The sequence below is a fragment of the Saimiri boliviensis genome, chromosome 17, assembly GCF_048565385.1.
Source record: "Saimiri boliviensis isolate mSaiBol1 chromosome 17, mSaiBol1.pri, whole genome shotgun sequence".
In the NCBI taxonomy this organism is placed as follows: Eukaryota; Metazoa; Chordata; class Mammalia; order Primates; family Cebidae; genus Saimiri; species Saimiri boliviensis.
Window position 1 is genome coordinate 16,274,787 of NC_133465.1, and position 26,996 is coordinate 16,301,782.

Consider the following 26,996-nt stretch of genomic DNA (forward strand, 5'->3'; position numbering starts at 1 on the left):
AGACCTGCAAACAATTCCCCACCCACCCCATCCTCTGCAAGGGCTGATGATTTGCCAGTTCTCACCTCGGACCAGAGAGCAGAAACTGCTTTCTCCAACCACTCCCCTCTTGGCCTACTCAGCAGGCTGATTCATTAAGGAAACATAAAAACCCAGAGCAACCAGACACAAGTACAAAAAGGGAACCCTCACCTGAGGAGGCACAGAGGGAGGGGAATCCCATTCCCTGGAAAAGGCAGAACTCACTGAAGTAACACTTAAATGGAAGACACTTTATCAGAAGTAGTAGTGAAAACCCAGGCACTGGCCCAGAAAAAAAACCATGCTTCTCTATGGTGACCAAATTAGTAATGCGGAATATCAAGTAGAAGATATATCACAGAGCAAAGAGGTAAAAAAGCTGAGAAATGGAAATAAGGGTGGGAAAGAGAGTTGAGAACACATTAAGGAGAGCTAACAGGAATAATGGCAGTCCCAGAAGGAGCAAAAGCACTCCAGCCTGGACTACAGAGTGAGACTCCGTCTGAAAACAAAAAAACAAACAAAAAGGCCTCCTCTGGGGCCAAGGGGAAGCTGGGCTGGGGGTAAAGCCAGAGGGTGACAAATAGACCAGTGATGGGCTGCAGTCTGGATTGTGAGGAACTGAAGGTAAACACTTCCAGGACTGAAAAGCGTGGGATTGCAATTAACAAAGAGGAAAGCAGGAAATAAAGAGAAACTTAAAAGGCTGCAAAAGTAAGAAAAAAGGAAAAGAGTACAAAATATAATAAATATAATAGAAGTAAAACAAAAAGAATAAAATCAGAGTTACTTCAAAAAATATAAATAGGATTACTTTCCCTACCAAAACAGACTGTGAAATCAATGTGTTAGAAAACAAAGTCTATCTACACCTAAAAGTCACAAAGGCTAAAAATAAAGGATGAACCATATACCATATAGCAGGAGAACAAAAAGAAAGAAAGAGCAACACCAGAAATCCAGGCCAGGCCCAATATGACACTAAGAAGCATTAAACTGGACGAAGATGGGCATTTTAACAGGTTCACTCCATGAGATGATAGGCACCAAGCATTACAGTAGCCAGATACATAAAACAAAACCTTCCAGAAATACAAGACCTTTATTTAAAAACAAAACCAACAAAACACCATGATAAAATTCTTCCAGATTTTTGAAAAATCGAGTTAGCAAAAAATAATAACATAGAACATTTGAATAAAGCAAACATTCACCTATGTTTTAGAACATTTACAAAAGTCAACTCTTTATTGGCCACTGATATCCATTTATTTATTTATTTATTTGAGACAGGGTCTTGCTCTGTCACCCAGGCTTGGAATGTAATAGTGTGATCACAGGTCACTGCAGCCTTAAACTCCTGGGCTTGAGGAACTCTCTGCCTCAGTCTCCCAAGTAGTTGGGACTACAGGCATGTGCCACCACCCCTGGTGTTTTGTTTTTTTGTTTCAGATTAAGTCTCACTCTGTTGCCCAGGCTAGAGTACAGTGGTGCAATCTTCACTCACTGGTTGCCTCCCAGGTTCAAGCGATTCTCCTGCCTCAGCCTCCCGAGTAGCTGTAATTACAGATGTGTGCCACCATGCCCGGCTCATTTTTTTTTTTTTTTTTTTTTTTTTTTTTTGAGGAGGTAGAAACCACTATTATCAGCAAACTAACACAGGAATAGAAAACTAAACATTGCATGTTCTTACTCATAAGTGGGAGTTGAACAATGAGGACACATGGACACAAGGAGAGGAACATCACACACCAAGACCTGTCAGGGTGTAGGGGACTAGGGGAGGGATAGCATTAGGAAAATTACCTAATGTAATTGACGGGTTGATGGGTGCAGCAAACCACCATGGCATGTGTATACCTATGTAACAAACCTGCATGTTCTGCTCATGTATTCCAGAACTTAAAGTATAATAAAAAATATATAATATACGGGCCGGGCGCGGTGGCTCAAGCCTGTAATCCCAGCACTTTGGGAGGCCGAGGCGGGTGGATCACAAGGTCGAGAGATCGAGACCACCTGGTCAACAAGGTGAAACCCCGTCTCTACTAAAAATACAAAAAAAAATTAGCTGGGCATGATGGTGTGTGCCTGTAATCCCAGCTACTCAGGAGGCTGAGGCAGGAGAATTGCTTGAACCCAGGAGGCGGAGGTTGCGGTGAGCCAAGATCGCGCCATTGCACTCCAGCCTGGGTAACAAGAGCGAAACTCCGTCTCCAAAAAAAAAAAAAAAAAATATATATATATATATATATATATATATATATAAAATATACAAAATTATCTATATATGATCTGTATTTTCCACCTACAGCTCATCTCGATTCAGACTAGCCATATTTCAAATACGTACTAGCCGCGTGTGATTCATGGCTATTTTACTGGAAAGCACAGATTTAGGACTAGGTTGTTGGTTCTCAAACTTGGCTGCATGTTGGAATTACTTGAAACTTGAAACATTTTTGATACCCATATCGCAGTTTCATAATTCCAGCATATTTGGTCTGGGGTGCTACCCGGGCATTGAGAGTCTTTTTTTTTTTTTTTAAATAATAAGAAAAAGAATGAAGAAGAGGAAGAAAGAGAAAGAGGAAGAGGGAGAGAGGATGGGGTATTGCTTTATTGCCCGGGCTAGAATGCAGTCTAAATATGGGTATGCCTATAATTGTCCTTAATAATGGAGACATGAAAGAAAATGAGGGAAGAGAATAACAAACAAGGAGCCGACCAACATTTCGTTTAAACTCTAAGTTGATATGATGTGGTGCTGATAAGAGTGTATATTTTGTGTATTTAAAGTGGAGAGTTCTATAAATGTTAATTATGTTTACTTGTTCCAGATCTGAGTTCAAGTCCTGGATATCGTTGTTAATTTTCTGTCTCATTGATCTGTCTAATATTAATGTTGAAGTCTCCCACTATTATTTTGTGAGAGTCTAAGTCTCTTTATTAGTCTTGTATGTCTGGGTATTCCTGTATTGGGTGCGTATATATTTAGGATCTTTAGCTCTTCTTGTTGTTGCATTGATCCTTTTATCGTTATATAATGTCTTTCTTTGCTTCTTTTGATCTTTGTTGCTTTAACGACTATTTTATCAGAGGCAAAAATTGTAACTTCTGCTTTTTATTTATATATTTTAGCTCTCTGTTTGGTTGGTAAATCTTTCTCCATCCCTTGTTTTGAGTCTTTGTGTATCCTTGAATATGAGATAGGTCTGGATGCAGCATACTGATGGGTTTTAGTTTTTTATTCAAATTGCCTGTCTTTGGATTGGGGGATTTAATCAATTTAAATTTAGAATTAATAATGATATATGTGAGTTTAATACTGCCATTTAATATTAGCTGGCTATTTTGCCCATTAGTTGATGTAAATTCTTCATTATATTGATGCTCTTTTTGGTATTTTTTAGAAAGGCTGATACTGTTTGTTCCTTTCTATGTGTAGTGGTTCTTTCAGAAGCTCTTGTAAAGCAGGCCTGGTGGTGATGAAATCTCTGAGTGCTTGCTTGTTCACAAAAAACTTTATTTTTCCTTCACTTATGAAGCTTAGTTTGGCTGGATGTGAAATTCTTGGTTGAAAGTTCTTTTCTTTAAGGATGTTTAATATTGGTCCCCACTCTCTTCTGGCTTGTAGGGTTTCTGCTGAGAGATCTGCTGTAAGTCTGATAGGCTTCCCTTTGTGGGTAACCTGACCTTTCTCTCTGGCTGCCCTTAGTATTTTCTCCTTCATTTCAACGCTGGTGAATCTGATGATTATGTGCCTTGGAGTTGCTCTTCTTGAGGAATATCTTTGTGGTGTTCTCTGTATTACCTGGAGTTGTATATTATCCTGCCTTACTAGGTTGGGAAAATTTTCCTGAATAATATCCTGAAGCATATTTTCCAGCTTGGATTCATTCTCTTTGTCACATTCAGGTACACCTATCAAGCGTAGATTAGGTCTTTTCACATAGTCCCATATTTCTTGGAGACTTTGCTCGTTCCTTTTTATCCTTTTTTCTCTAATCTTGTCTTCTTGTTTTATTTCATTGAGTTGGTCTTCGACCTCTGATATCCTTTCTTCTGCTTTATCAATTCGGCTGTTAAAACTCGTGCATACTTCACGTAGTTCTCGTATTGTGTTTTTCAGCTCCATCAATTCACTTATATGCCTCTCTAAATTGTGTATTCTTGTTAACATTTCGTCAAACCTTTTTTCAAAATGCTTTATTTCTTTAGATTGTGTTAGAACAAGTTCTTTTAATTCACAGAAGCTTCTTATTATCCACATTTTGAAGCCTGCTTCTGTAATTGGAACACACTCGTTCTCCATTAGGCCTTGTTTCGTTGCTGATGAAGAACTGGGATCCCCTGCTGAGGGAGAGGCGTTCTGATCTTGGGTATTCTCAGCCTTTTTTGGCTGTTTTCTTCCCTTCGTTGTAGATTTATCCATCTGTGGTCTTTATAATTACCGTCTTTGTAATTGGGTTTCTGAGTGGACGTCCAACTTATTGATTCTCAGCGCCGAAATTTGAGCAACCCACTGCGCCGACTAAATCAGCGGCGTTAAGATTGATGGTGCTTTTCTGACTCTGCATCAAGAACCGACGCTCCGAGGCACCGGCAAAACCGCCTCGCCGGTCACAAGAGTTGCGCTGGCGACCCGTGAGGCTCCTCCGCTGGGAATCTCCTGATGCGTGAGCAACAAGAATTCCTGTGAAGGTGTGGCGTCCTCTCCTTCTTTGCGCTTTCACTGGGAGCTACAATCCTGAGCTGCTAGTGATCAGCTTTCTTGGATCTCTCTCCGAGAGTCCCTGGCTCATTTTTGTATTTTTAGTAGAGACGGGATTTCACCATGTGGGCCAGGCTGGTCTCAAACTCCTGATCTTAGATGATCTGCCCACCTCGGCATCCCAAAGTACTGGGATTACAGACATGAGCCACCACGTTTGTTTGTTCGCTTGTTTTAATGAGACAGGATCTTGCTATGTTGACCACTTTGGCCTCCCAAAACACTGGGATTACAGGCATAAGCCACTGCACCCAGCAGAAAATTCCCTAATAAATTCCTTAATGTAGAGATTTAAAAGCCTATAATTTTTTTTTTTTTTTTTTTTGAGTCTCACTCTTGTTGCCCAGGCTGGAGTGCAATGGCACAATCTTGGCTCATCACAACCCCTGGCTCTTGGGTTCAAGCGATTCTCCTGCCTCAGCCTCCCAAGTAGCTGGGATTACAGGCATCTGCCACCGTGCCCGGCTAATTTTGTATTTTTAGTAGAGATGGGGTTTCTCCATGTTGTTTAGGCTGATCTCAAACTCCTGGGACCTTAGGTGATCCACACGCCTTAGCCTTCCAAAGTGCTGGGATTATAGGCTTGAGCCACCATGCCCAGCTGCCACTTTCTTTGATCATAATTAAATAACTTGCGTGTAAATAATAAAATTACTAAGGAGGGGGATCAACAACACAACTCGGAAATCAAGAGGCCCCTTCCTAAATAACCCCTAGATGAAAGAGGAAATTAAAATTGGTACTGCAAATTATCTAGAAAGTAATAAAAATTATACTTCATGTGAGTGTAATTTAGGTAATTTGTAGTCTTAAATGCTTAAATTTTTAAAAGATTGAAAATGGGGCCAGGCACGGTGGCTCAAGCCTGTAATCCCAGCACTTTGGGAGGCCGAGGCGGGTGGATCACGAGGTCAAGAGATCGAGACCATCCTGGTCAACAAGGTGAAACCCCGTCTCTACTAAAAATACAAAAAAAATTAGCTGGGCATGGTGGCACGTGCCTGTAATCCCAGCTACTCAGGAGGCTGAGACAGGAGAATTGCCTGAACCCAGGAGGCGGAGGTTGCTGTGAGCCAAGATGGTGCCATTGCACTCCAGCCTGGGTAACAAGAGTGAAACTCTGTCTCAAAAAAAAAAAAAAAAAAAAAAAGATCGAAAATGAGTGAACTACATGATTCAATTTGAGAAAAGCAAAAATGAAACCAATGGCAAGAGGGATTTAACAGAGATAAAGGATTAGATTAAATAAGTGAAACCAAAAAATAGTGGAAAGGATAACTTTTCTTTGAAAAATGAAATAAGCCAATACACAGCAAGTCTAATTCAGGGAAAGAAAAAACAAAAGTGCAGTTATTGGGAACATATGGATATATAACCACAAAAGTGAAAAAGGATTGAAAAAAAAAGATTATATGGCTTGAGGTCAGGCGTTCAAGACCAGCCTTGGCAATATAGTGAACTAAAAATATAAAAATTCGCCAGGGAGATGGAGGTGGGAAGATGGCTTGAGCATGGGTGGCAGAGGTTGCATTTTGCCACTGCACTCTAGCCTGGGCGATAGAACCAGACCCTGTCTCAAAAATAAAAATAAAAAATAAGTATTGGTGAGGATGTGAAAAAATTGGAATCCTAATACATTGTTGGTGGGAAAGGAAATGATGTAGCTGCTATGGAAAACCCTTTGATGATTCCTTAGTAATTTTTTTTTTTTTTTTTTTTTTTGAGACGGAGTTTCGCTCTTGTTACCCAGGCTGGAGTGCAATGGCGCGATCTCGGCTCACCGCAACCTCCGCCTCCTGGGCTCAGGCAATTCTCCTGCCTCAGCCTCCGGAGTAGCTGGGATTACAGGCACGCGCCACCCCGCCCAGCTAGGTTTTTTTTTTTTTTTGTATTTTTAGTAGAGACGGGGTTTCACCATGTTGACCAGGATGGTCTCGATCTCTCAACCTCGTGATCCACCCACCTCGGCCTCCCAAAGTGCTGGGATTACAGGCTTGAGCCACCGCGCCCGGCCCTGATTCCTTAGTAATTTTAACAAAGATTCACCATATGACCCAGCAGTTCCACTCCTAGGTGCAGATCCCATAGAACAGAAAACATTCAGACAAAAGCTTGTAAATGAGTATTCATAGCAATATTATTCATAATAGCCACAAAGTAGAAAAAACTCAAATGTCTATCTGTCTATCAACTGGTGAATAAACAAAATACGGCATTTTATTATTTAGCCATAAAAAGGAACAAAGTCCTGATGCATGCTACAAGGCACATGAACTTCAACAGCATTTTTTTTTTTTTCATTTTTCAAGAAGGAGTTTTGCTCTTGTTGTCCAAGCTGGAGTGCAGTGGCAAAATCTCAGCTCACTGCAACCTCCGCCTCCTAGGTTCAAGCGATTCTCCTGCCTCAGCCTGCCAAGTAGCTGGGATTATAGGCGCATGCCACCACACCTGGCTAATTTTTGTATTTTTAGTAGAGATGAGGTTTCACCATGTTGGCCAGGCTGGTCTTGAACTCCTGACCTCAAGCAATCCATCCACCTCCGCCTCCCAAAGTGCTGGGATTACAGGCATGAGCCACCACACCTGGCCTCAACAGCATTATGCTAAGTGAAAAAAGCCAGACACAGAAGATCACCTATGTAGGATTCTATTCATATGAAATGTTTAAAATAGATGCATTTTGAGATAGAAAACAGAGTAGTAGTTGCCAGAGGCTGGAGGGAGTGGGGAGTGGGGGTGGCTGCTAATGGTACAGGTGGTACAGGATTTATTCCTTTTAAAACAAATTTTCTATCTTAAAAATATTTTTAACATAGGGTCCTCCCTTGTCACCCAGGCTGTAGTACAGTGGTGTGATCATAGTTCACTGTAACCTAGAACTCCTAGGCTCAAGTGATCCTACCACCTCAGCCTCCCAAGTAACTAGGACTACAGGAGTGTGCCATCACACCCGGCTAATTTTTTTTTTTTTTTTTTTTTGGTCAGTCTCACTCTGTAGCCCAGACTAGAGTGCAGTGGATGAGATTTTGGATCACCGCAGCCTCCACTTCCTGGGTTCAAATGATTCTCCTGCCTCAGCCTCCCAGGTAGCTGGGATTATAGGCGCCTGCCACCACGCCTGGCTAATTTTTCTATTGTTAGTAGAGACGGGGTTTCACCATGTTGGCCAAGATGGTCTCGATCTAACCTCCTGATCCACTCTTCTTGGCCTCCCAAAGTGCTGAGATTACAAGTGTCCAGGAGTGGTGGCTCAAGCCTGTAATCCCAGCATTTTGGGAGGCCAAGACAGGCGGATCACCTGAGATCAGGATTTCGAGACCAGCCTGGCCAACATTGTGAAACCCTGTCTCTACTAAAAATACAAAAACAGCTGGGCATGGTGGTGGGTGCCTGTAGTCCCAGCTACTTGGGAGGCTGAGGCAGGAGAATTGCTTGAACTTGGGAGGCAGAGGTTTCAGAGATCATGCCATTGCACTCCAGCCTAGGCAACAAGAGGGAAACTCTGTTTCAAAAAATTAAATTAAATTAAAAATGTATATCCTTCAGCTCAGCAATCCCACTTCCGTATGCTCAAATAATACACATATGTATGTATAAAGAGGTATGTACAAAGATGTTGACTGTCAACACTCTTGGTAATAACAAAAAACTGGAAACAACCATAATTTCCATGAAAAAAAATAATAGCTAAATAAACTATACCCACACTAGGCTATTCTACGCAACAGTTAATAATGAGGATATGTATGTTGACATGAAAATATCAAGATGTGGGCCGGGCGCAGTGGCTCAAACCTGTAATCCCAGCACTTTGGGAGGCCGAGGCAGGTGGGTCATGAGGTCAAGAGATCGAGACCACCCTGGTCAACATGGTGAAACCCCGTCTCTACTAAAAATATAAAAAATTAGCTGGGTATGGTGGCACGTGCCTGTAATCCCAGCTACTCAGGATGCTGAGGCAGGAGAATTGCCTGAACCCAGGAGGTGGAGGTTGCGGTGAGCCGAGATTGTGCCATTGCACTCCAGCCTGGGTAACGAGCGAAACTCCGTCTCAAAGAAAAAAAAAAAAAGAAAATATCAAGATGTAACTAAATAAAAAGACGCAACCAGGTACAGTGGCTCACACCTATAATCCCAGCAGTTAGGGAGGCTGAGGCGGGAGGCTCACTTGAGACCAGGAGTTTGAGACCAGCCTGGGCAACATAGCATGACCCCATCTTTACAAAAAATAAAACAATTTAAAAAACTAGCCAGGTGTGGTGGCACACACCTGTAGGCTGTGGTAGGATTGCTTGAAGTAAGAAGTTCAAGGTTACAGTGAGCTATGATCATATAATCTCTAAAAAAGAAAAATTTCTTTTTGAAATGGAGTCTCACTCTGTCACCCAGCCTAGAGTGCAGTGGCGTCATCACGGCTCACTGCAGCCTCAACTTCCTGGGATCAGGTGATCCTCCCACCTCAGCCTTCTGAGTAACTGGGACTACAGGCAAGCACCAACACACCTGGCTAATTTTTTTTTGAGACAGTCTTGCTCTGTCACCCAGACTGGATTGCTATGGCACAATCTTGGCTCACTGCAACCGCCACTTCCCAGGTTCAAGCAATTATCTTGCCTCAGCCTCCTGAGTAGCTGGGACTAAGGGTGTATGCCACCATGCCCAGCTAATTTTTGTATTTTTAGTAGAGACAGGGTTTCACCATGTTGGCCAGCCTGGTCTTGAACTCCTGACCTCAGGTAATCCACCTGCCTTGGCCTCCCAAAGTGCTAGGATTACAGGCGTGAGCCACGGTGCCCAGCCTGAGGTTTTGTATTTTTAGTAGATACAAGATTTTGCCATGTTCTCCCAAAGTGCTGGGAATATAGGTGTGAGCCACCCTGCCTGGCCCCTGTATAATTCTGAAATTAAAAAAAAAATAGGCTGGGTGTGGTGGCACACACCTGTAGGCTGTGGTAGGATTGCTTGAAGTAAGAAGTTCAAGGTTACAGTGAGCTATGGTCGTATATCTCTAAAAATATATATATTTTATTATATATATGTATTTTTTATTTTATATAATATATATTTTTATTATATATATTTTATTTTATATAATATATATATATAAAATACCTGGCATTCTGGCCCCCAAAATCCCATCCTCATGGGTGCTTCTTCATCTTCTGAGTGAACTTGGCCATCAGTGATTCTGAAAAGGCAGTGACCACACAGAACCCCAGCACAGCAAACTGAGAAAGTGGCCATTTTTATTGTATTTTATTGTTTTTTGTAGAGAGGGTTGTCTCACTATATTGCCCAGGCTGGTCTTGAACTCCTGGGCTCAAGTGATCCTCCTGCCTCAGCCTCCCATAGTGCTGTATTAACAGATATGAGCCACTATGCCTGCCTGGCCATCTTTGTTTTTGTTTTTGAGACAGTCTCACTGTCACCCAGACTGGTGTGCAGTGGCACCATCTCAGCTCGCTGCAACCTCTGCCACCTAGGCTCAAGCGATTCTCCTGCCTTAGCCTTCCAAGTAGCTGGGATTACAGGTGCCCGCCACCACACCCAGCTAATTTTTGTATTTTTAGAAGAGACAGGGTTTCACCATGTTGGACAGGCTGGTCACGAACTCCTGACCTCAGGTGATCCACCCACCTCAGCCTCCCAGAGTACTGGGATTACAGGTGTGTGCCACTGCACCTGGTCTTTAAAATTTTTTTTTTTCCCTCAGAGAACTTTGTTCTGAGATCTTTATTTCTTCTCCCTGTTGCTTTCCTAGTCTATCTCACAAATCATTTCATGATTAATTTTCCTAAAGAGAAAATATTTATTAAGCATTTGCCATTATTTGTACTCAGTATTTGGTAATGGCAAGAATGTTTGAGGAAAGTTAACATACCTTTCTGATCTCAACAGACCTTTCTGATTTCGTCACTACTTCTTCCCATTAAAAGCCTCCAATTCCAGGAGGTGGAGGTTGCAGTGAGCTGAGATCGCGCCATTGCACTCCAGCCTGAGTAACAAGCAAAAACTCCGTCTAAAAAAAAAAAAAAAAAAAAGCCTCCAATTCAGGCTTTTTTGAGATGGAGTCTCACTCTGTAGCCAGGCTGGAGTGCAGTGGCGCTATCTCGGCTCACTGCAACCTCCGACTTCCAGGTTCATGGGCTTCTCCTGCCTCAGCCTCCTGAGTAGCTGGGATTACAGGTGCTTGCCACCACACCCAACTAATTTTTGTATTTTTAGTAGAGACGGGGTTTAGACCATGTTGGCCAGGATGGTCTTGATCTCTTGACCTCATGATCTGCCTGCCTCAGTCTCCCAAAGTGCTAGGATTACAGGCGTAAGCCACCGCACCCAGCCTTTTTTTTTTTTTTTTTTTTAATGAGATGGGGTCTGGCTGTGTCTCCCAGGGTGAAATGCATGACAACATTATAGCTCACTGCAGTCTCAAAACTTCTGGGCTCATGCGGTCCTCAGCTTCCCGAGTAGCTGGGACTACAGGTGCGTGCTGCAACATGCAGCTTCAGCGTGGCTTGCGTGTGTGTACCTCTGTTCAGTCACTCCTCCCCTCTGTCACCTTAAATCTTGCTTCCTTTAGAAATAGGATCAAAGTTGTTTCGTGGGTACAGAATTTCAGTTTTGCAAGATGACGAGTTCTGGAGATGGATGGCAGTGATGGTTGCACAACAATGTGATTGTACTTAACACTGCTGAATTGTATACTTCAAAATGGCTAAGGCTGAGTGCAGTAGCATATGTCTGTAATCACAACACTTTGGGAGGCTGAGGCAGGAGGACTGCTTGAGCCCAGGAGTTTGAGACCAGTCTGAACATGGAGTGACTGTCTCTATGAAAAATATTAGCCAGGTGTGGTGGCACACACCTGTAGTCCCAGCTACTCCAGAAGCTAAAGTGGGGGATCTCAAGTCCAAGTCAAGGCTACAGTGAGCCGTGTTCATGGACTGCATTCCAGCCTGGGTGACACAGCAAGGCCCTGTCTCAAAATAAGTAGGGAGACTCTACCTCTAAATAAATTAGCAGTTGATGGTAAATTTTATGTGTACTTTACAACTTAAAAGAAATTAGGGCCGGACATGGTGGCTCACGCCTGTAATCCAAGTGCTTTGGAGGCCAAGGCAGGCAGATCAACTGAGGTTGGGAGTTCACAACCAGCCTGACCAACATGGTGAAACCCTGTCTTTATAAAATATTAAAATTAAAAAAAAGAAATTAGAAGCTGATTTCACTTTTTAAAGATAGATAGATTCAAGTCATACTCTCAAGGCTTCCGCGTTCTCTGAACTCCTAGAGCTCTTATCTTTAAAGCTCACATGGATTGTAATATTCGCAATCATATATATATATGTATATACATTATATGTATATATGTGTGTGTGTGTGTATATATATATATATATATATATATATATATATATATATATTTTTTTTTTTTTTTTTTTTCCTTTTTTTGAGATGTAGTCTCTGTTGCCCAGGCCGGAGTGCACTGGTGTCTCAGCTCACTGCAACCTCTGCCTCTCGGGCTTAAGTGATTCTCCTGCCTCAGCCTCCCAAGTAGCTGGGACTATAGGCATGCACCACCATGCCCAGCTAAGTTTTGCAATTTTAGGAGATGGGGGTCTCACCACATTGGCCAGGCTGATCTTGAACTCCTGACCTCAAGTAAACCACCCGCCTCAGCCTCCCAAAATTCTGGGATTAGAGTGAACCACCATGCCTGGCCAGAACTTTCTTTTTTTTTTGTTTGAGACAGTCTCACTCTTGTCACCAGGTGCCAGGCTGGAGTGCAGTGGTGCGATCTCGGCTCACTGCAACCTCCACCTCCCAGGTTCAAGCAATTTTCCTGCCTCAGCCTCCCGCGTAGCTGGGACTACAGGCACAGCCACCACGCCCAGGTAATTTTTGTGTTTTTAGTAGAGACGGGGTTTCACCATGTTGGCCAGGATGGTCTCGATTTGTTGACTTTGTGATCGGCCCACCTCGGCTTCCCAAAGTGCTGGGATTACAGGTGTGAGCCACTGTGCCTGGCCAATTTTCCATTTTTAGTAATTGTTTGTCTTATGTCTTCTTTCCAATTTGGCTACAAATTTTTTTTTTCCTTTTTTTTGAGATAGTCTCATTCTGTCACCCAGACTGGAGTGCAGTAACGCAAACACAGTTCACTGCAACCTCAACCTCCTGGGCTCAATCAACCCTCCAGAACAGCTAAGACTACAGGCTTAAGCCAAGATGTCTTGTTTGCAAACATCTTGATATAGCGCTGAGTACATATCTGCTATTAATCGACTGGTCTCAGAAGCAAATCACAGTACAAAAGAAATGATAAACCACAGTAACTGCTTTGATGTTAAAAATATTTTATTTTTTTTTCCTAAAAGATCACACAAAAGTTGGGAAGAGAAGGATGTCAACTAGACTACATCAAAATTCAGGCAGAGGGAGGACAAAGAGCTGCCTAAAGAAACTGGTAGCTGGAGCAAACTGCAGAGATCAAGATGGCCCTGGTGAACGGAACCAGCATTCCAGGTCAGTCACATTCAGGAGCACCACTGAGGCGTGGCAGGAAAAGCAAAGTTGCTGGCCCTAATCATTCCTCCTTTTCAGGACAGGAGAGGCAGAAGCTCACTCTTTAGACATGTTCTTGATGGTCTTGTGCTCCTTCATGGCCTTCTCCCAATCGCTGCCATTGAATTCCTCTGTGACCATACTCTGCACAGTGCCCTCATCCAGGCAGTGGGGGGCGATTCCTAGGAGAAAGTGGCACAGACAAAAGGAGATGCCCAGTACGAGTGAGACCAGATGCAGTACTAGCTCTTGGATGAGCCCCCACCTGCAGGCATCATCATCTTACACATTAGGGCTTCCAAAGGATATGCCACAGCTTATGGCTTCAGCGATGAGGCCCACAGGTGGCCGGCTGGCTCAGAAAGCACTGGCTCCAGCCTGCAGCTTCAGTCCTCTAGCTCACTTTCCTCAACTTCCAGATGGGAATCACACTCCTTGAACCAGGGATGGCCAATGCTAGACATCATTCAATACCAAGTTGAGAGTGCAATGTGCAGAGAAGTGCAGCCCGAGCAATCTCTGACTGGCAGCCTAAAGAATTCATAGGCCTTTCTTGTGTTTAGATAGATAACTTTCTTTTTTGAGATGGCATTTCTTTGCTCTTATCACCCAGGCTGGAGTGCAATGGCATGATCTTGGCTCACCACCTCCCGGATTCAGTTCTTCTGCCTCAGACTCTCAAGTTGGTGGGATTACCGCTATGTACCACCATGCCTGGCTGACTTTGTATTTTTAGTAGATGTTTATTATTATTTGTTAAAAAGAACAGAGACAGGGTCTCGCTATGTTTCCCAGGCTGGTCTCAAACTCCTGAGCTCAATCTTCCCACTTTGGCCTCCCAAAGGGCTGGGATACAGGTGTGAGCCACTGTGACCAGCTAGTCATGCTTGTTTTTTGAACCACCAAAAAGCTTTTAAATGGCATTATCAATGCTCCCCGATCTTGCCTCCTTCACTCCCTTAACCCTTGTCATTATTAAAGCTGCCTTCCCTGGCCCCACAAGCCCTCTACTCCCTACCCTTCAACACCATCCCCAGCAACACCAGCTCTGGCAGCACTGGTGAATGAGAATCACAACCTGGATGGCCTCCGAGTCCAACTTCACCACATTAAGATAGGAATTCAGACAGGCTTCACCAGAGTCCAACTCACACTCCATCATGTGGAGTGTTCTGCCGACGAGCCGTTCCTTTAAGATACGCATGTGACAGGGTCTAGTCAGTGTCCCACCTGTCTAACCAAGACTTTAAGTGACAGCACCATGGGCCTCTCTGTCTCTCTGTGTCCCCCTGAGCTTGCAGTCCATCCCCTTTACTCACCAAAGCCTCCGGGGTTGGAGCGTGGAGTATAGAAGCTCTGAACGCCACATCTCTTACAGAAGGTGTGCTGGGCTTTGTGTGTATTGAACGTGTAAGTTGTTATGTGGTCAGCTCCCTACGTGAAAACAGACAAACAGGTATTCTCTTTTTACAAAGAGATTTATTTATTTATTTATTTTGAGATGGAGTCTCCCACTGTCGCCCAGGCTGGAGTGCAGTGGCACAATCTTGGCTCACTGCAACCTCCACCTCCCAAGTTCAAGTGATTCTCTTGCCTCAGCCTCCTTAGTAGCTGGGATTACAGGTGCCCACCACCACAACCTGCTAGTTTTTTGTATTTTTAGTAGCGACGGGGTTTCACCATGTTGGCCAGGCTGGTTTTGAACTCCTGACCTCATGATTTGCCTGCATCAGCCTCCCAAAGTGCTGGGATTATAAGTGTTAGCCACCGAGTCCAAGCACAAAGAGATTTCCCAACAGGTTCAGAGGCTGAGGTGGGCAGATCACTTGAGCCCAGGAGTTCAAGACCAACCTGGGCAACCCTGTTTCTACAAAAAATACAAAAATTAACCAGGTGCACTGGCACACATCTATAGTCCCAGCTACTCAGAAGGCTGAGGTAGGAGGATCAGTTGAGCCTGGAGAGGTGGAGGCTGCAGTGAGCTGAGATCGTACCATTTAAAAAAAATCTTTAAAAAACTTAATGGGGGGAGGAGCCCTTTTGCAGGGCTCTTTATATTATGAGGCCATTTCCTATCTCCTGTAAAAGACTGGGACCTTCTTGAACATAGAGACCCATCTACCCTATCCAGAGACATGTCAGTCTGGATCGTGACAGCTCACAACTTCCCTTAGGTCAACTGCACACAGAATTCAGCCTTGAGTCTTCCCTGATCTATCACATCAGGGAGGGAAAATGCTTGCTTCCTGGGGCCTACATGGAGAGACAGTTCACCCAAGGGACTGGCTCTCCATGTCCCCAAACGGCATGGCTCAAGGTCTTAAGAAAACTGCTGGCTGTTCTTAATTTATCCACAAAGGACAAACCAGGAAAAAAGTATTTGCCAGACATCATAGACAGGCTAATTTCCTTAATGGATAATACAAATAGGAGACTGGACAAAGGACATGAACAGACACTTCAGGTAAAAAGAAAAATAAATCAGTTTTTAGCCTATGAAATTCTCACCCATATGAACTGCAATGAGATGTATTTCACTATCAGGTGGGCAAAATCAAAGCTGTTAACACGGTATTGATAAGTATGTAGAGAAATGTGTTCACATATATCAGTAATAGGAATTGGCAAAATTTAGCAACATCTAACAGAATTTTAAAGTGTAGTGTACCTATCCTTTAGCACACAATTCCATTCCTGAAATTTATCTTACAGATATATTCCAAATGTCTCAATGACATAGGTATATAGATACTACAGCACTGTTTATAAAGGCTAAAGATTGGAAAAATTGAAAATGTCGATCAGTAGAGGACAGGTTAGGCATTATGAACACTCATAAAGTGGAATATTCTCCAACTTTTGAGAAGAATGAGATAGCTCTACAAATACTAACATGGAACAATTGCCAAGGTTACAAACTTAAGCAAGGTATAGGCCAGGTGCAGTGGCTCATGCCTATAATCCCACCACTTTGGGAGGCCGAGGTGGGCAGATTACTTGAGGTCAGGAGTTTGAGACCAGCTTGGCCAACACGCTGAAACCTCATCTCTACTAAAAATATAAAAACTAGCCAGGTGTGGTGACAGACAACTGTAGTCCCAGCTACTAGGGAGGCTGAGGCAGGAGAATCACTTGAGCCTGGGTGGCAGAGATTGCAGTGAGCTGAGATCACACCACTGCACTCCAGCCTGGGTGACAAAGTGAGACTATTTCAAACAAAAAGTTAAGCAAGGTGTAAAACAACATATGTAGTATATACTACCTTTTTTTTTTTAATTTTTTTTTTTTTTATAGATGGGGTTTCACTATGTTGGCCAGGATGGTCTCGATCTCTTGACACTGTGATCTGCCCGCCTCAGCCTCCCAAAGTGCTAGGATTACAGGCGTGAGCTACCGTGCCTGGCTCTTTTTGTTGTTGTTGTTGAGATGGAGTTTCGTTCTTGTTACCCAGGCTGGAGTGCAATGGCGCAATCTCAGCTCACCGCAACCTCCGCCTCCCGGGTTCAGGCAATTCTCCTGCCTCAGCCTCCTGAGTAGCTGGGATTACAGGCACGTGCCACCATGCCCAGCTAAGTTTTTGTGTTTTTAGTAGAGACGGGGTTTCACCATGTTGACCAGGATGGTCTTGATGTCTTGACCTCGTGATCCACCCGCTTTGGCCTCCCAAAGTGCTGGGATTACAGGCATGGCAACTGCGCCCGGCCCCTTTTTTTTTCTTTTAAGGCAACATACTGTTATGTGTGTGTGTTTGTGTGTGTTTTTTTTTTTTTTTTTTTTTTTTGCTTTGAGACAAGGTCTTACTCTGTTACTGGAGTGCGATGGTATAATCACACCTTACTGCAGCCTTGACCTCCCAGGTTCAAGTGATCTCCCACCTCAGCCCCGCACACCCCTTCACCACCACCAGTAGCTGGGAATATAGGCATGCAACACCACACCTAGCTGGTTTTTTAATTTTTTTTTTCCCCAAAAATGATCATGAAAGGAATAGGAAGAGCTGTAGGCCCAAATAATTTTGCCCCTCACTGGCTGGAAATGCTGGGGAACTTTCCCTGCAGCCCTGCAGGAAAAACCTTATACTGAAACCCAAAAAGCACAAAACATGGGTCTTCCAAAAACTCTTATCTAACAGGACTTTCCCCATACACATTAGTGGAGATAGGATGACCCAAGCCCGCATCTTAACATAAACTGCTGAAGCAAAGGCTCTTTCTTTTAATACTCTGTTTAGTTCACAGCTGGGTTTGAGCATGTTGGATCCCAGGTGGCAGCAGGGTAGGTGGGAGCAATCATCCAAGACATGGGGAGAAACCTAATTTTCTAATTTTTGTAGACACGGTGTCTCACTATGAGGCCCAAGGCTGGTGCTGAACTCCTGGGCTCAAGCGATCTGCCTACCTTGGCCTTCCAAAGTGCTGGGACTACAGGCATGGGCCACCGTGCCTGGCCTGTATGTGCTTTTATATGCATATGTATCTTTGAAGAGGGAGATAGCTGAAGGGGAGGGGGTGGAGGTTTCTTATTATTGTTAAACTTCTTTACACTTTCCCAGCCACTAGCATACCATCCAGAATTGTGCTTCCTATAGAAATAGCTCCCTGAGGAGCCTTGCTCATGCCACAGCCACTGCCGTACAGAGGAGCAGCAAAGGACTGCCAAGTGGTCCCAAGCCATCCAGCAATATTCGGATGGAATTAAAACCCTGACCAACCTCACATTACCCATAATGTGCTAAAAGTCTTTTTAAAAAATCTGTAATCTTTAACTCAGAGATTTTCTTTCCTTTTTTTTGGAGAGGGAGTCTTGTTCTGTTGCCCAGGCTGGAGTGCAGTGGCACGATCTTGGCTCACTGCAACCTCCGCCTCCCAGGTTCAAGCTATTCTCCTGCCTCAGCCTCCTGAGTAGCTGGGATTACAGGCACGAACCACCACACGCGGCTAATTTTTATATTATTAGTTGAGACGGGGTTTCACCATATTGGCCAGGCTGATCTTGAGTCCTGAACTCCTGACCTCATGATCCACTGGCCTCTGCCTCCCAAAGTGCTGGGATTACAGGCGTGAGCCACCATGCCCGGCCCTTTTTTTTTCACTGCTCCTTGTGGAACAGGGTATAGGAAGTGTGCCCAGAGTTGCCAGAGAACTTACTTCTAAGAGAATTGGCCGGGCGCGGTGGCTCATGCCTGTAATCCTAGCACTTTGGGAGGCCGAGGCGGGTGGATCACGAGGTCAAGAGATCGAGACCATCCTGGTCAACATGGTGAAACCCCGTCTCTACTAAAAATACAAAAAATTAGCTGGGCAAGGTGGTGCGTGCCTGTAATCCCAGCTACTCAGGAGGCTGAGGCAGGAGAACTGCCTGAACCCAGGAGGCGGAGGTTGCGGTGAGCCGAGATCGCGCCATTGCACTCCAGCCTGGGTAACAAGAGCGAAACTCCGTCTCAAAAAAAAAAAAAAAAAGAGAGAATTGATCCTAAGGGAGAAATTTCTAAATTGTCAAAAAGCTATACCAAGGAGGTTCACCACAATGTTGTTTATAATCAGAAAAAAACTAGACTTACCCAAGAAGTGCAATGATACAGACAGTGATGGGATAAGTAAACAAGGAAACTGGCTGTGGGGAAGAGGAAGACTGAGGCATGGGGAGTGGGGGAAGACTTTTCACTGTGTATATACACATTATCTTCTACCTTTCGAATTTTGTATCAAGTACAAAAAATTCCCTAAAATAATAAAATTCAAGTTAAAAATAAGTATATAGGCCAGGCACAGTGGCTCATGCCTGTAATCCCAGCACTTTGGGACACCAAGTCAGGCGGATCACCTGAGGTCAGGAGTTCGAGACCAGCCTGACCAACATGCAGAAACTATCTATCTCTACTAAAAATTCAAAAATTAGCCAGGCATGGTGGCACATGCCTGTAATCCCAGCTACTCGGGAGACGGAAGCAGAAGAATTGCTTGAACCCGGGAGGTGGAGGTTGCGGTGAGTTTAGATCACGCCATCGCACTCCAGCCTGGGCAATAAGAGCAAAACTCCATCTCAAAAAAAAAAAAGTATGCAAGCTTTTCATTGGGAAATGAGATAAGTAGGTTATCAACAGAAAGAATGGTAAAATCCTACTTAACAAACATTAAGACAATAGGTTTAGATGTATTTATCTGAGTAGAAAATAATACACAAGGACAGACACCAAAATATTAACGGGTTACCTTTGGTTGACAGGATTTGGGTGATTTGTTTCCACAATGTCAAATAGGCCTCCAAAAAATAAAGGTGAAAAATAACACAACCTTTTTTTTTTTTGAGATGGAGTTTTGTTCTTGTCACCCAGGCTGAAGTGTAACGGCGCGATTTCAGCTCACTGCAACCTCCGCCTTCCGGGTTCAAGTGACTCTCCTGCCTTGGCCTCCCAAGTAGCTGCGATTACAGGCATGTGCCACCATGCCCAGCTAATTTCTATACTTTTAAGTAGAGACAGGGTTTCATTATGTTGGCCAGGATAGTCTCAATCTCTTGACCTCACGATCCATCTGCCTCAGCCTCCCAAAATGCTAGGATTACAGGCATTAGCCACTGTGCCTAGCCCACAACCTTTTAAAGACAACCCGAAAGGGTCTGTAGCATGTAAGGGGAGAATATTGGGGCTTCTCACGGGCTTTGGTCTGTTCCTCACAGCCCATGGCCAATGTAGTAAATCTCACCAATCGGTTCTGCACTCCTTGACTCTGCTCTTAAGCACTGACCTTCAGGAGCTTGAAGCGAGAAGCTGGAACAATGAAGTGTCTATTCTGCTTCTTCTTGCAAATGCTGCAGCTACAGAAAGACAGAGCAAATTCTAGATTGTAAGCAGCCACCTGCGTCCTCTTCGCCTGAGCAGCCCAGCTGCGAAGCCCCTTTCAGCTCCCTCCAGGGCCGAGGAGCTGCCTCTGGTTTGCAGGTACAGCAGAGCCCAGGGGGGTCCCAAGTCGGCAGTTGAGGACCTGCAACGCTCAGAATACAGGACCAACAGACACGTCTGTGCTGCCACCTCCCAGTTCTTTACAGTGAAGAAAAGCGCTGGACTTCAGAGACACTTAGAAAACAAATTTCAGACACTGCTACAACCTGATGTCTCTGAGACATCTACACCAAAAACGGACAAGGAAGTTTAGGTTTCCCTCTTTCTTCATGACCACGTCACAGAAAGTCCAGCTCCAAGTAAAACATGTCCCCAGAATTACCATCTCTGGAATTAAACTGAAGTCCCCTCTTTTCAGGTCACCTTTGAAAAAGTTCTAATTTAGTATAGAATCCTCTCACAAGTTATTCCACAGTGCTTCTTTTCCAATCTGGATTCTATTGTTAGTAGACTGCTCAGTTCTCCATTTGAGTAATTCCATCGTAAGTGCTTATTATTCATATATAATTCCAGTACCTAGGGGCAAAAAGGACTGGATGCTGTTAAATAATTAGCTGCATGCCAACTCAGGGTGCCAAAGCCAGAGCCTGTCATCCCTGCTCCATCATAATGCCAGGGAAGGTGGTACAAATCAGGCCCTTGACAGCCGGCAGCACCATCTGCCCCAACGGAAGAGCAGAGCGAGAGCACGGAGCCTAGGGAGCCTCCAGATGTACACATCCATCCCTAAAGCACCCTTCAACTCTCCCCAACTCTGGACTCCAAGGCCTTCCACTCAGTACCCAACCAGGCACTTCTGCAGCTAACCACCCCCAGCTCCTTAGCAGTGTCAGTCTGAGGGTGACACTGCCAGCCACAAGCCCTGAGGACCCTGCTCTGTGTCACCTGGGCTGTGCTGTTGAAGCTCTGTTGTGAGCCATACAAAAGGAGAAAGAATAGAAAAATGAACCTTTCTGTCCCCATTACCTGACTTCAGCAGTTACCAGCCCATGGCCAATGTTTCTCTGTACCTTAATTCCCAGATTATTTTGAAGTATTGCATTTTAATTCTGAAATTCTTTTAAGCCAAGTTAAGAAAGAAAAAAACTCACTTGCAGTCAAATATATGCAAGTCTGCTGAGGCCCAAACTTCAAAACGAATTGCTCCACAGTGGCAGCCTCCCGTGTGCTTCACCAGGCCCTGGTATTCACTAAATGAAACAAAAATCAGAAAGATAAGAATTTCTGAATAGCTACCTCCCACTCTTTGTTGTTGAAAGAAAGACGTAAGATTGGACAAAAGTCATTTCTATGTGACAACCAAATGCATTTCTGCTTTTAAGGAGGCACTGTCAATTTCCTAAGCAAAGAATAGTTTCAGCACGTTCTTTGTCCATGAGCTCTCTTTTCTCCAATTTCTTAAATTATATTAAGTTGCAAAATAAAACATTCCAAATATTTTGAAAATGTGAGGGATCTTTTTTTTTTTTTTGAGACGGAGTTTTGCTCTCGTTACCCAGGCTGGAGTGCAATGGCGCGATCTCGGCTCACCGCAACCTCCGCCTCCTGGGTTCAGGCAATTCTCCTGCCTCAGCCTCCTGAGTAGCTGGGATTACAGGCACGCACCACCATGCCCAGCTAATTTTTTGTATTTTTAGTAGAGACGGGGTTTCACCATGTTGACCAGGATGGTCTTGATCTCTCGACCTTGTGATCCACCCACCTCGGCCTCCCAAAGTGCTGGGATTACAGGCTTGAGCCACCGCGCCCGGCAATGTGAGAGATCTTAATCCCACCACCAAACGTTTTTATTTATAAAAACGTCAAATACTAAAAATTTTTATGAGCTAGGCATGAAGGAGAGACAGTAAACAAGATACTGCAGACACGATTGCTGCTCTAACCGACCTTGACAGATTACTCAAATAATATTTAATTATGATTGTGATAAAGGAGGTACAGGATACTATGAAAAATATGACTGGGTCTCAATCAAGTCCAGAGGTTCAGAAGAGGCTTTTGGGAAAGTTAATAAAGCTCTTATATTTTTGCTCTATTTATTTCCAGTATCTTCAAACACATGTGTAATATATAGCTATAATACACATTACATACAATTTTCTTTTTTTTTGAGATGGGGTTTCGCTTTTGTTGCCCAGGCTGGAGTGCAGCAGTCCAATCTCGGCTCATGCCAACCTCTGCCTCCCAGGTTCAAGCAATTCTCCTGCCTCAGCTTTCTGAGTAGTTTGGGATTACAGGCATGCGCCACCATGCCTGGCTAATCTTGTATTTTTAGTAGAGACGGGGTCTCAAAACTCCAGACCTCAGGTGATCCACCCACCTCAGCCTCCCAAAGTGCTGGGATTACAGGAGTTATCCACTGTGCCCGGCCTGCATACAACTGTAATCCTTTTGTAAAACTTATATATAAGCCAATTGTAATCCAATTGTAAAACTTATATATAAGCCAAACTCAGAAATGAACATTAAGATCTGATGTCATAAAATCGCTTTCCAAAAGGACTAAACACTCTTATCCCATGAGTGTAAATGAGAAAACATTTCACTGTACAGTCTCAAGGAATAATTACGGGAAAAATAGCTCACTGCAGTTTTAATTTGCATGATTAAGACTGATCATTTTTTCATATTTCTTTACGAGTTTATGTGTTTTAATTTTTTCTGCATTCATAATGCTTATTGTAAAAAATTCAAACATTACCATACTTGAGAGTGCTCAAAGTGAAAGCCTCCTGTAATCTTCAAACCCAGAAGGATCTACAGTTAATTATTTCCTACACATTCTCCCAAACTATTTTTCCATACAATATTTTCAAAAAATGGTACAGTTATACATACTTTTTGAATGTAATTTAGTGGACTTAATAAGTACAAAGTCATGGCAATTCTGTGGGAGAAAAACATCTTTTTTTAATGTCAATATTTTAAATCTTTTTCTTGACCGTTTATCAGTTTGTCTTAAAATTTTACCTCAAATTTGAGTTTTACATTCCTCTTTTCTTTTTTACATGCCTTGAAGACACCATGAGTTTTACATTCCGAAGGAACTTCATATTCCTTCTGCCCAGAGGCAGCTGTCACCCCACAGGTGCTCAAAAAATATCTCATGGATGAACGTCTTTTAAAAATTCAGTGTGCAGTCCAAGAAGAAAAACCAAAAAGTGAAGCACACAGAAAACCAAATATGTGTCTTCCGTCTGGGAAGACCCATCCTAAGAGAATTTCTTCTGCAAGCAGCTCAAAGGAACACGTTCAAGAAAAGAAGTAATTCTCAGGTTATGCAATTGCTAGGTAATTCTTGAGCTTTTCTCCCCTAGTGTTTTAATTGTTCTTTTTAATTCGTAAAATTGACACTGCAATATATTATCAGGGCATTAAAATATCTCTCTGAAGCTCAACTGTTCCCCGAGGCAAGAATCCAGATCACATTTGAGAAGGCAGCCCTTTAACCGCTCTTTCCCAAATCACGGACACTCGGAGACGCTCCTCGGGCCATCTAAGAGACCGCGAAGTGGCCAGGAGGGCGAGCGGTCGGGAGCAAGACTTGGCGGAGCACACAAAAGCCTCCCCGGTAGGTATCCCCGCCGCCGCGCGAGGCCCGAGCATCTCTTTGCGCGCGCTTCTCTCCCGGATCAATAACCCCCGTCCTCTGCTCCCTCCCTGGCAGTGCCTGGAACAATAACTGGATTTCGCTTCCCACTTAGTTCAAAACTACTCATGCTTCCCTCAACGCCTCTGCCTTTCCCTTCCACCCACCCTCAAAAACACGTGTGCAAACATTAAAAAAAACAACGGGATTCGGCTAAGAGAAAGCCGTGGGATGTCTTCTTTTCACTGGAAAATGCCCCCACCCACTTTGCGCACCAGGACAGAAGGCAACGTCTCCAAGAACGATGCTGTGGCCAGGAAAGACCCTTTGTGTCCCAAGACGGCCGCGGGCGCCTTCCGGACAAAGCCCCCTTTCCATTCCCAGGCCACACCGCCCTAGAAGCGCAGCCCTGCCGCCCTTAGAATTTAGGGAACAACCCCAGTGCTAACGGAGAAGCCGTGTCGGCTCCGTTATGTGGAAGGCGCAGGGCTGAAAGGCGCCCGAGGCCTGCGCGCAGGCAGCGAGAACCGGCTGCGAGCCCGACAACCGCCGCGGGGGGTCCGCGTGGCGCCGGCTCCCCCGCGCCCCGGCCCGCTGCACTCACAAGGTGTCCAGCAGGAGTTTGGCGGCGGCCTCGGAGGTGAGCTTCTGCCGCTTCTGGAAGGTTTCCCAGCGCTCCCGCTGCTCGCCCAGGTCCAGAGTGGACGCCGAGGATGTCGGGGTCGCGGGAGGCGGCGGCGGCGGCGGCGGCGGGAGCAACGCCAGCTCCGGCGGCGGCGGCTCCCCCTGGCCCTCCTCTTGGGCCCGCGGCGACGAGCGCCTCAGCCGCCGCTTCTCCGACAGCGGCTTCGCCTCCGTCTGGCTCTTGCTCCCGGCCTGGCTCGTAGAGCGCAGTGCCCGGGTGGCGCTAGGGGTCGAGGCAGCGGCCGTTGGGGCCGCGGGGGCCGCGGGGGCCGCCGAAGCCCCGGAACGCTTCTGAGTGCGCACCTTGGCGGCCGCGGCACTCCTCGACCGCCGCATGGCTCCCGCAGCCTGGCGCGCAGGCCTCACAGCGCCGCGCGCAGGCCTCACAACACCGCGCGCCCCCGCCGTCCCGCGCGCGCCCCCGCCGCCCGCTAGTCTTCAGGACCAGGGCACACTGCGTCCCGCTGCCCCGCTCCGCCCGCCGCGCCAGGCAACCCGGCGCCTGCCCTCAGGAGGGAACCCGGCCGCTGGGGCCCACCTGCAGGTTCGGTCCCGCAGGCCCAGAGGGGCCACGCCGGGCCTACGCTCGCGATACCCAGAACCCACTCGCACCTGCGAAGGCGCCTCTGCCCTGTGTGAATGCAGCGGGCTCTTCGTACCTTTCCGACCTGGAGGGGCCTGGGTCGGGTCTTAATTCGCAGGCGCATCTATCTGAGCGGGCAGACTGAGTAACTTCGTCTCCAGAAACGAGCTAATTAGTGTAAACGCCCTGCCACCTGCTACGTCCTGGGTAACAGCGGCCGAAACCATAGTTCTTCAGCTTCGTCTTTTCTGTCACATATAGAAACAGTGTCATGAGGACACCGAGGCAACAGATTTGGGGTTTCATTTTAATGAAATGAAAGACCCGCGCGTCGGATTTCATTAGTATGATTTTGCTGAACGCCACACCAAAGTTTAAAGACAAAAGGCGCAAGAATCATTGATGGAACCCAGATAGTCTCCAAACCTATTAACTGTTCCATTTTATTCATATCTGCAAAGAAGGCGTGTTTTCTTTGACTCATTTTTCTTTTTCTACGTCTTTAATTTCTTCCTTCTTTATTATTATTATTTTTTGGAAACGGAGTTTCTCTCTTGTTGTCCAGGCTGAAATGCAATAGCGGGATCTCCGCTCACTGCAACCTTTGCCTCCCAAGTTCAAGCGATTCTCCTACCTCAGCCTCCAGAGTAGCTGGGATTACGGGTGTGCGCCACAATGCCCAGCTTTTTTTTCTTTTTTTTTTTCTTTTTTTCTTTTTTTTTTTTTTTTGAGTGGGGAGACGGAGTTTCTCTCTTTCTCTCTTGTTGCCCAGGCTGGAGTTCAACGGCGCAGTCTTGGCTCATCGAAACCTCCACCTCCTGGGTTCAAGCTATTCTCTTGCCTCAGCCTTCCGAGTAGCTGGGATTACAGGCAGACGCCGCCACGCCTGGCTAATTTTGTATTTTTAGTAACGATGGGATTCCAACATATTGGTCAGGCTGGTCTTGAACTCCCGACCTCAGGTGATCTGCCCAACTCGGCCTTCCAAAGTGCTGGGATTACAGGCATGAGCCACCACGCACAGCTTATCTTTCTTCTTTATTCTGATTTTCTTCATGGTATTGTTAGTTTATAGTTTATTGAATTAAAGGCATAGTTTAACTATTTTGTCTTTTTTTTTTCTTCAGACAGGATCTGGCAGACTGGAGTTCAGTGTCGTGATCTCAGCTCACTGCAGCCACGAACTCCTGGCCTCAAGCAGTCCTCCCACCTGGGGCTCAGGAGTAGCTGGGGAAACAGGCGGCGGGTCCCACCACACTGGCCAATTGTTGCTGTTGTCTTGTAGAGACCGAATTTCCGTAGGTTGCCCAGGCTGGTCTCTTAACTCCTGGCCTCAAGTGATCCTCTCACCTAGTCCTCCTCAAGTGTTGGGATTACAGGTGTGACAGCGCCCTACCTTGCTATTTTTGTTGTTGCTGTTGGAGTTACGGTTTACCACACAGCAACGTGCAAATATCTTTTTTTTTTTTTTTTTTTTTTTTTTTTGAGACGGAGTTTCGCTCTTGTTACCCAGGCTGGAGTGCAATGGCGTGATCTTGGCTCACCGCAACCTCCGCCTCCTGGGTTCAGGCAATTCTCCTGCCTCAGCCTCCTGAGTAGCTGGGATTACAGGCACGTGCCACCATGCCCAGCTAATTTTTTGTATTTTTAGTAGAGACGGGGTTTCACCATGTTGACCAGGATGGTCTCGATCTCTCGACCTCGTGATCCACCCGCCTCGGCCTCCCAAAGTGCTGGGATTACAGGCTTGAGCCACCCCGCCCGGCCGCAAATATCTTTAATGTACATCTTGTTTTTGTTTTTGAGACAAGGTCTCCCCCTGTCGCCCAGGCTGGACTGCAGTAACATGATCCCAGGTACTGCAACCTCCACCTCCCTG

At 45.2% G+C, this 26,996-nt stretch overlaps 2 protein-coding genes across 5 annotated transcripts in view; one reads left to right on the forward strand and one right to left on the reverse strand.

The window, feature by feature from the left end:
- PIGL (phosphatidylinositol glycan anchor biosynthesis class L) overlaps nucleotides 1–22,296 on the forward strand; it is a 127,612-nt gene extending 105,316 nt beyond the window's left edge. For 2 of the 4 annotated variants that reach the window (XM_074388235.1, XM_074388233.1), the window contains one exon: nucleotides 13,174–13,264. Coding sequence is in view for 1 of the 4 variants with exons in the window: in XM_074388236.1 (XP_074244337.1) it covers nucleotides 13,174–13,254 (81 nt within the window). In the remaining 3 variants the exon portion in view is untranslated. Of the gene's footprint in view, nucleotides 1–13,173; nucleotides 13,322–20,038 lie in introns of those variants that run through there. The other 2 variants (XM_074388236.1, XM_074388234.1) reach the window with 2 other exon arrangements.
- On the reverse strand, nucleotides 13,136–25,094 carry CENPV (centromere protein V). Its single transcript, XM_039475906.2, has 5 exons — nucleotides 24,455–25,094; nucleotides 21,353–21,451; nucleotides 20,107–20,176; nucleotides 14,680–14,794; nucleotides 13,136–13,542 (listed from the first exon to the last, which is right to left on the reverse strand). The coding sequence occupies exons 1-5, from the start codon at nucleotides 24,868–24,870 to the stop codon at nucleotides 13,418–13,420; spliced, it is 825 nt and encodes a 274-aa protein (XP_039331840.1). The 5' UTR covers nucleotides 24,871–25,094; the 3' UTR covers nucleotides 13,136–13,417.
- Between the last annotated feature and the right edge of the window lie 1,902 nt (nucleotides 25,095–26,996).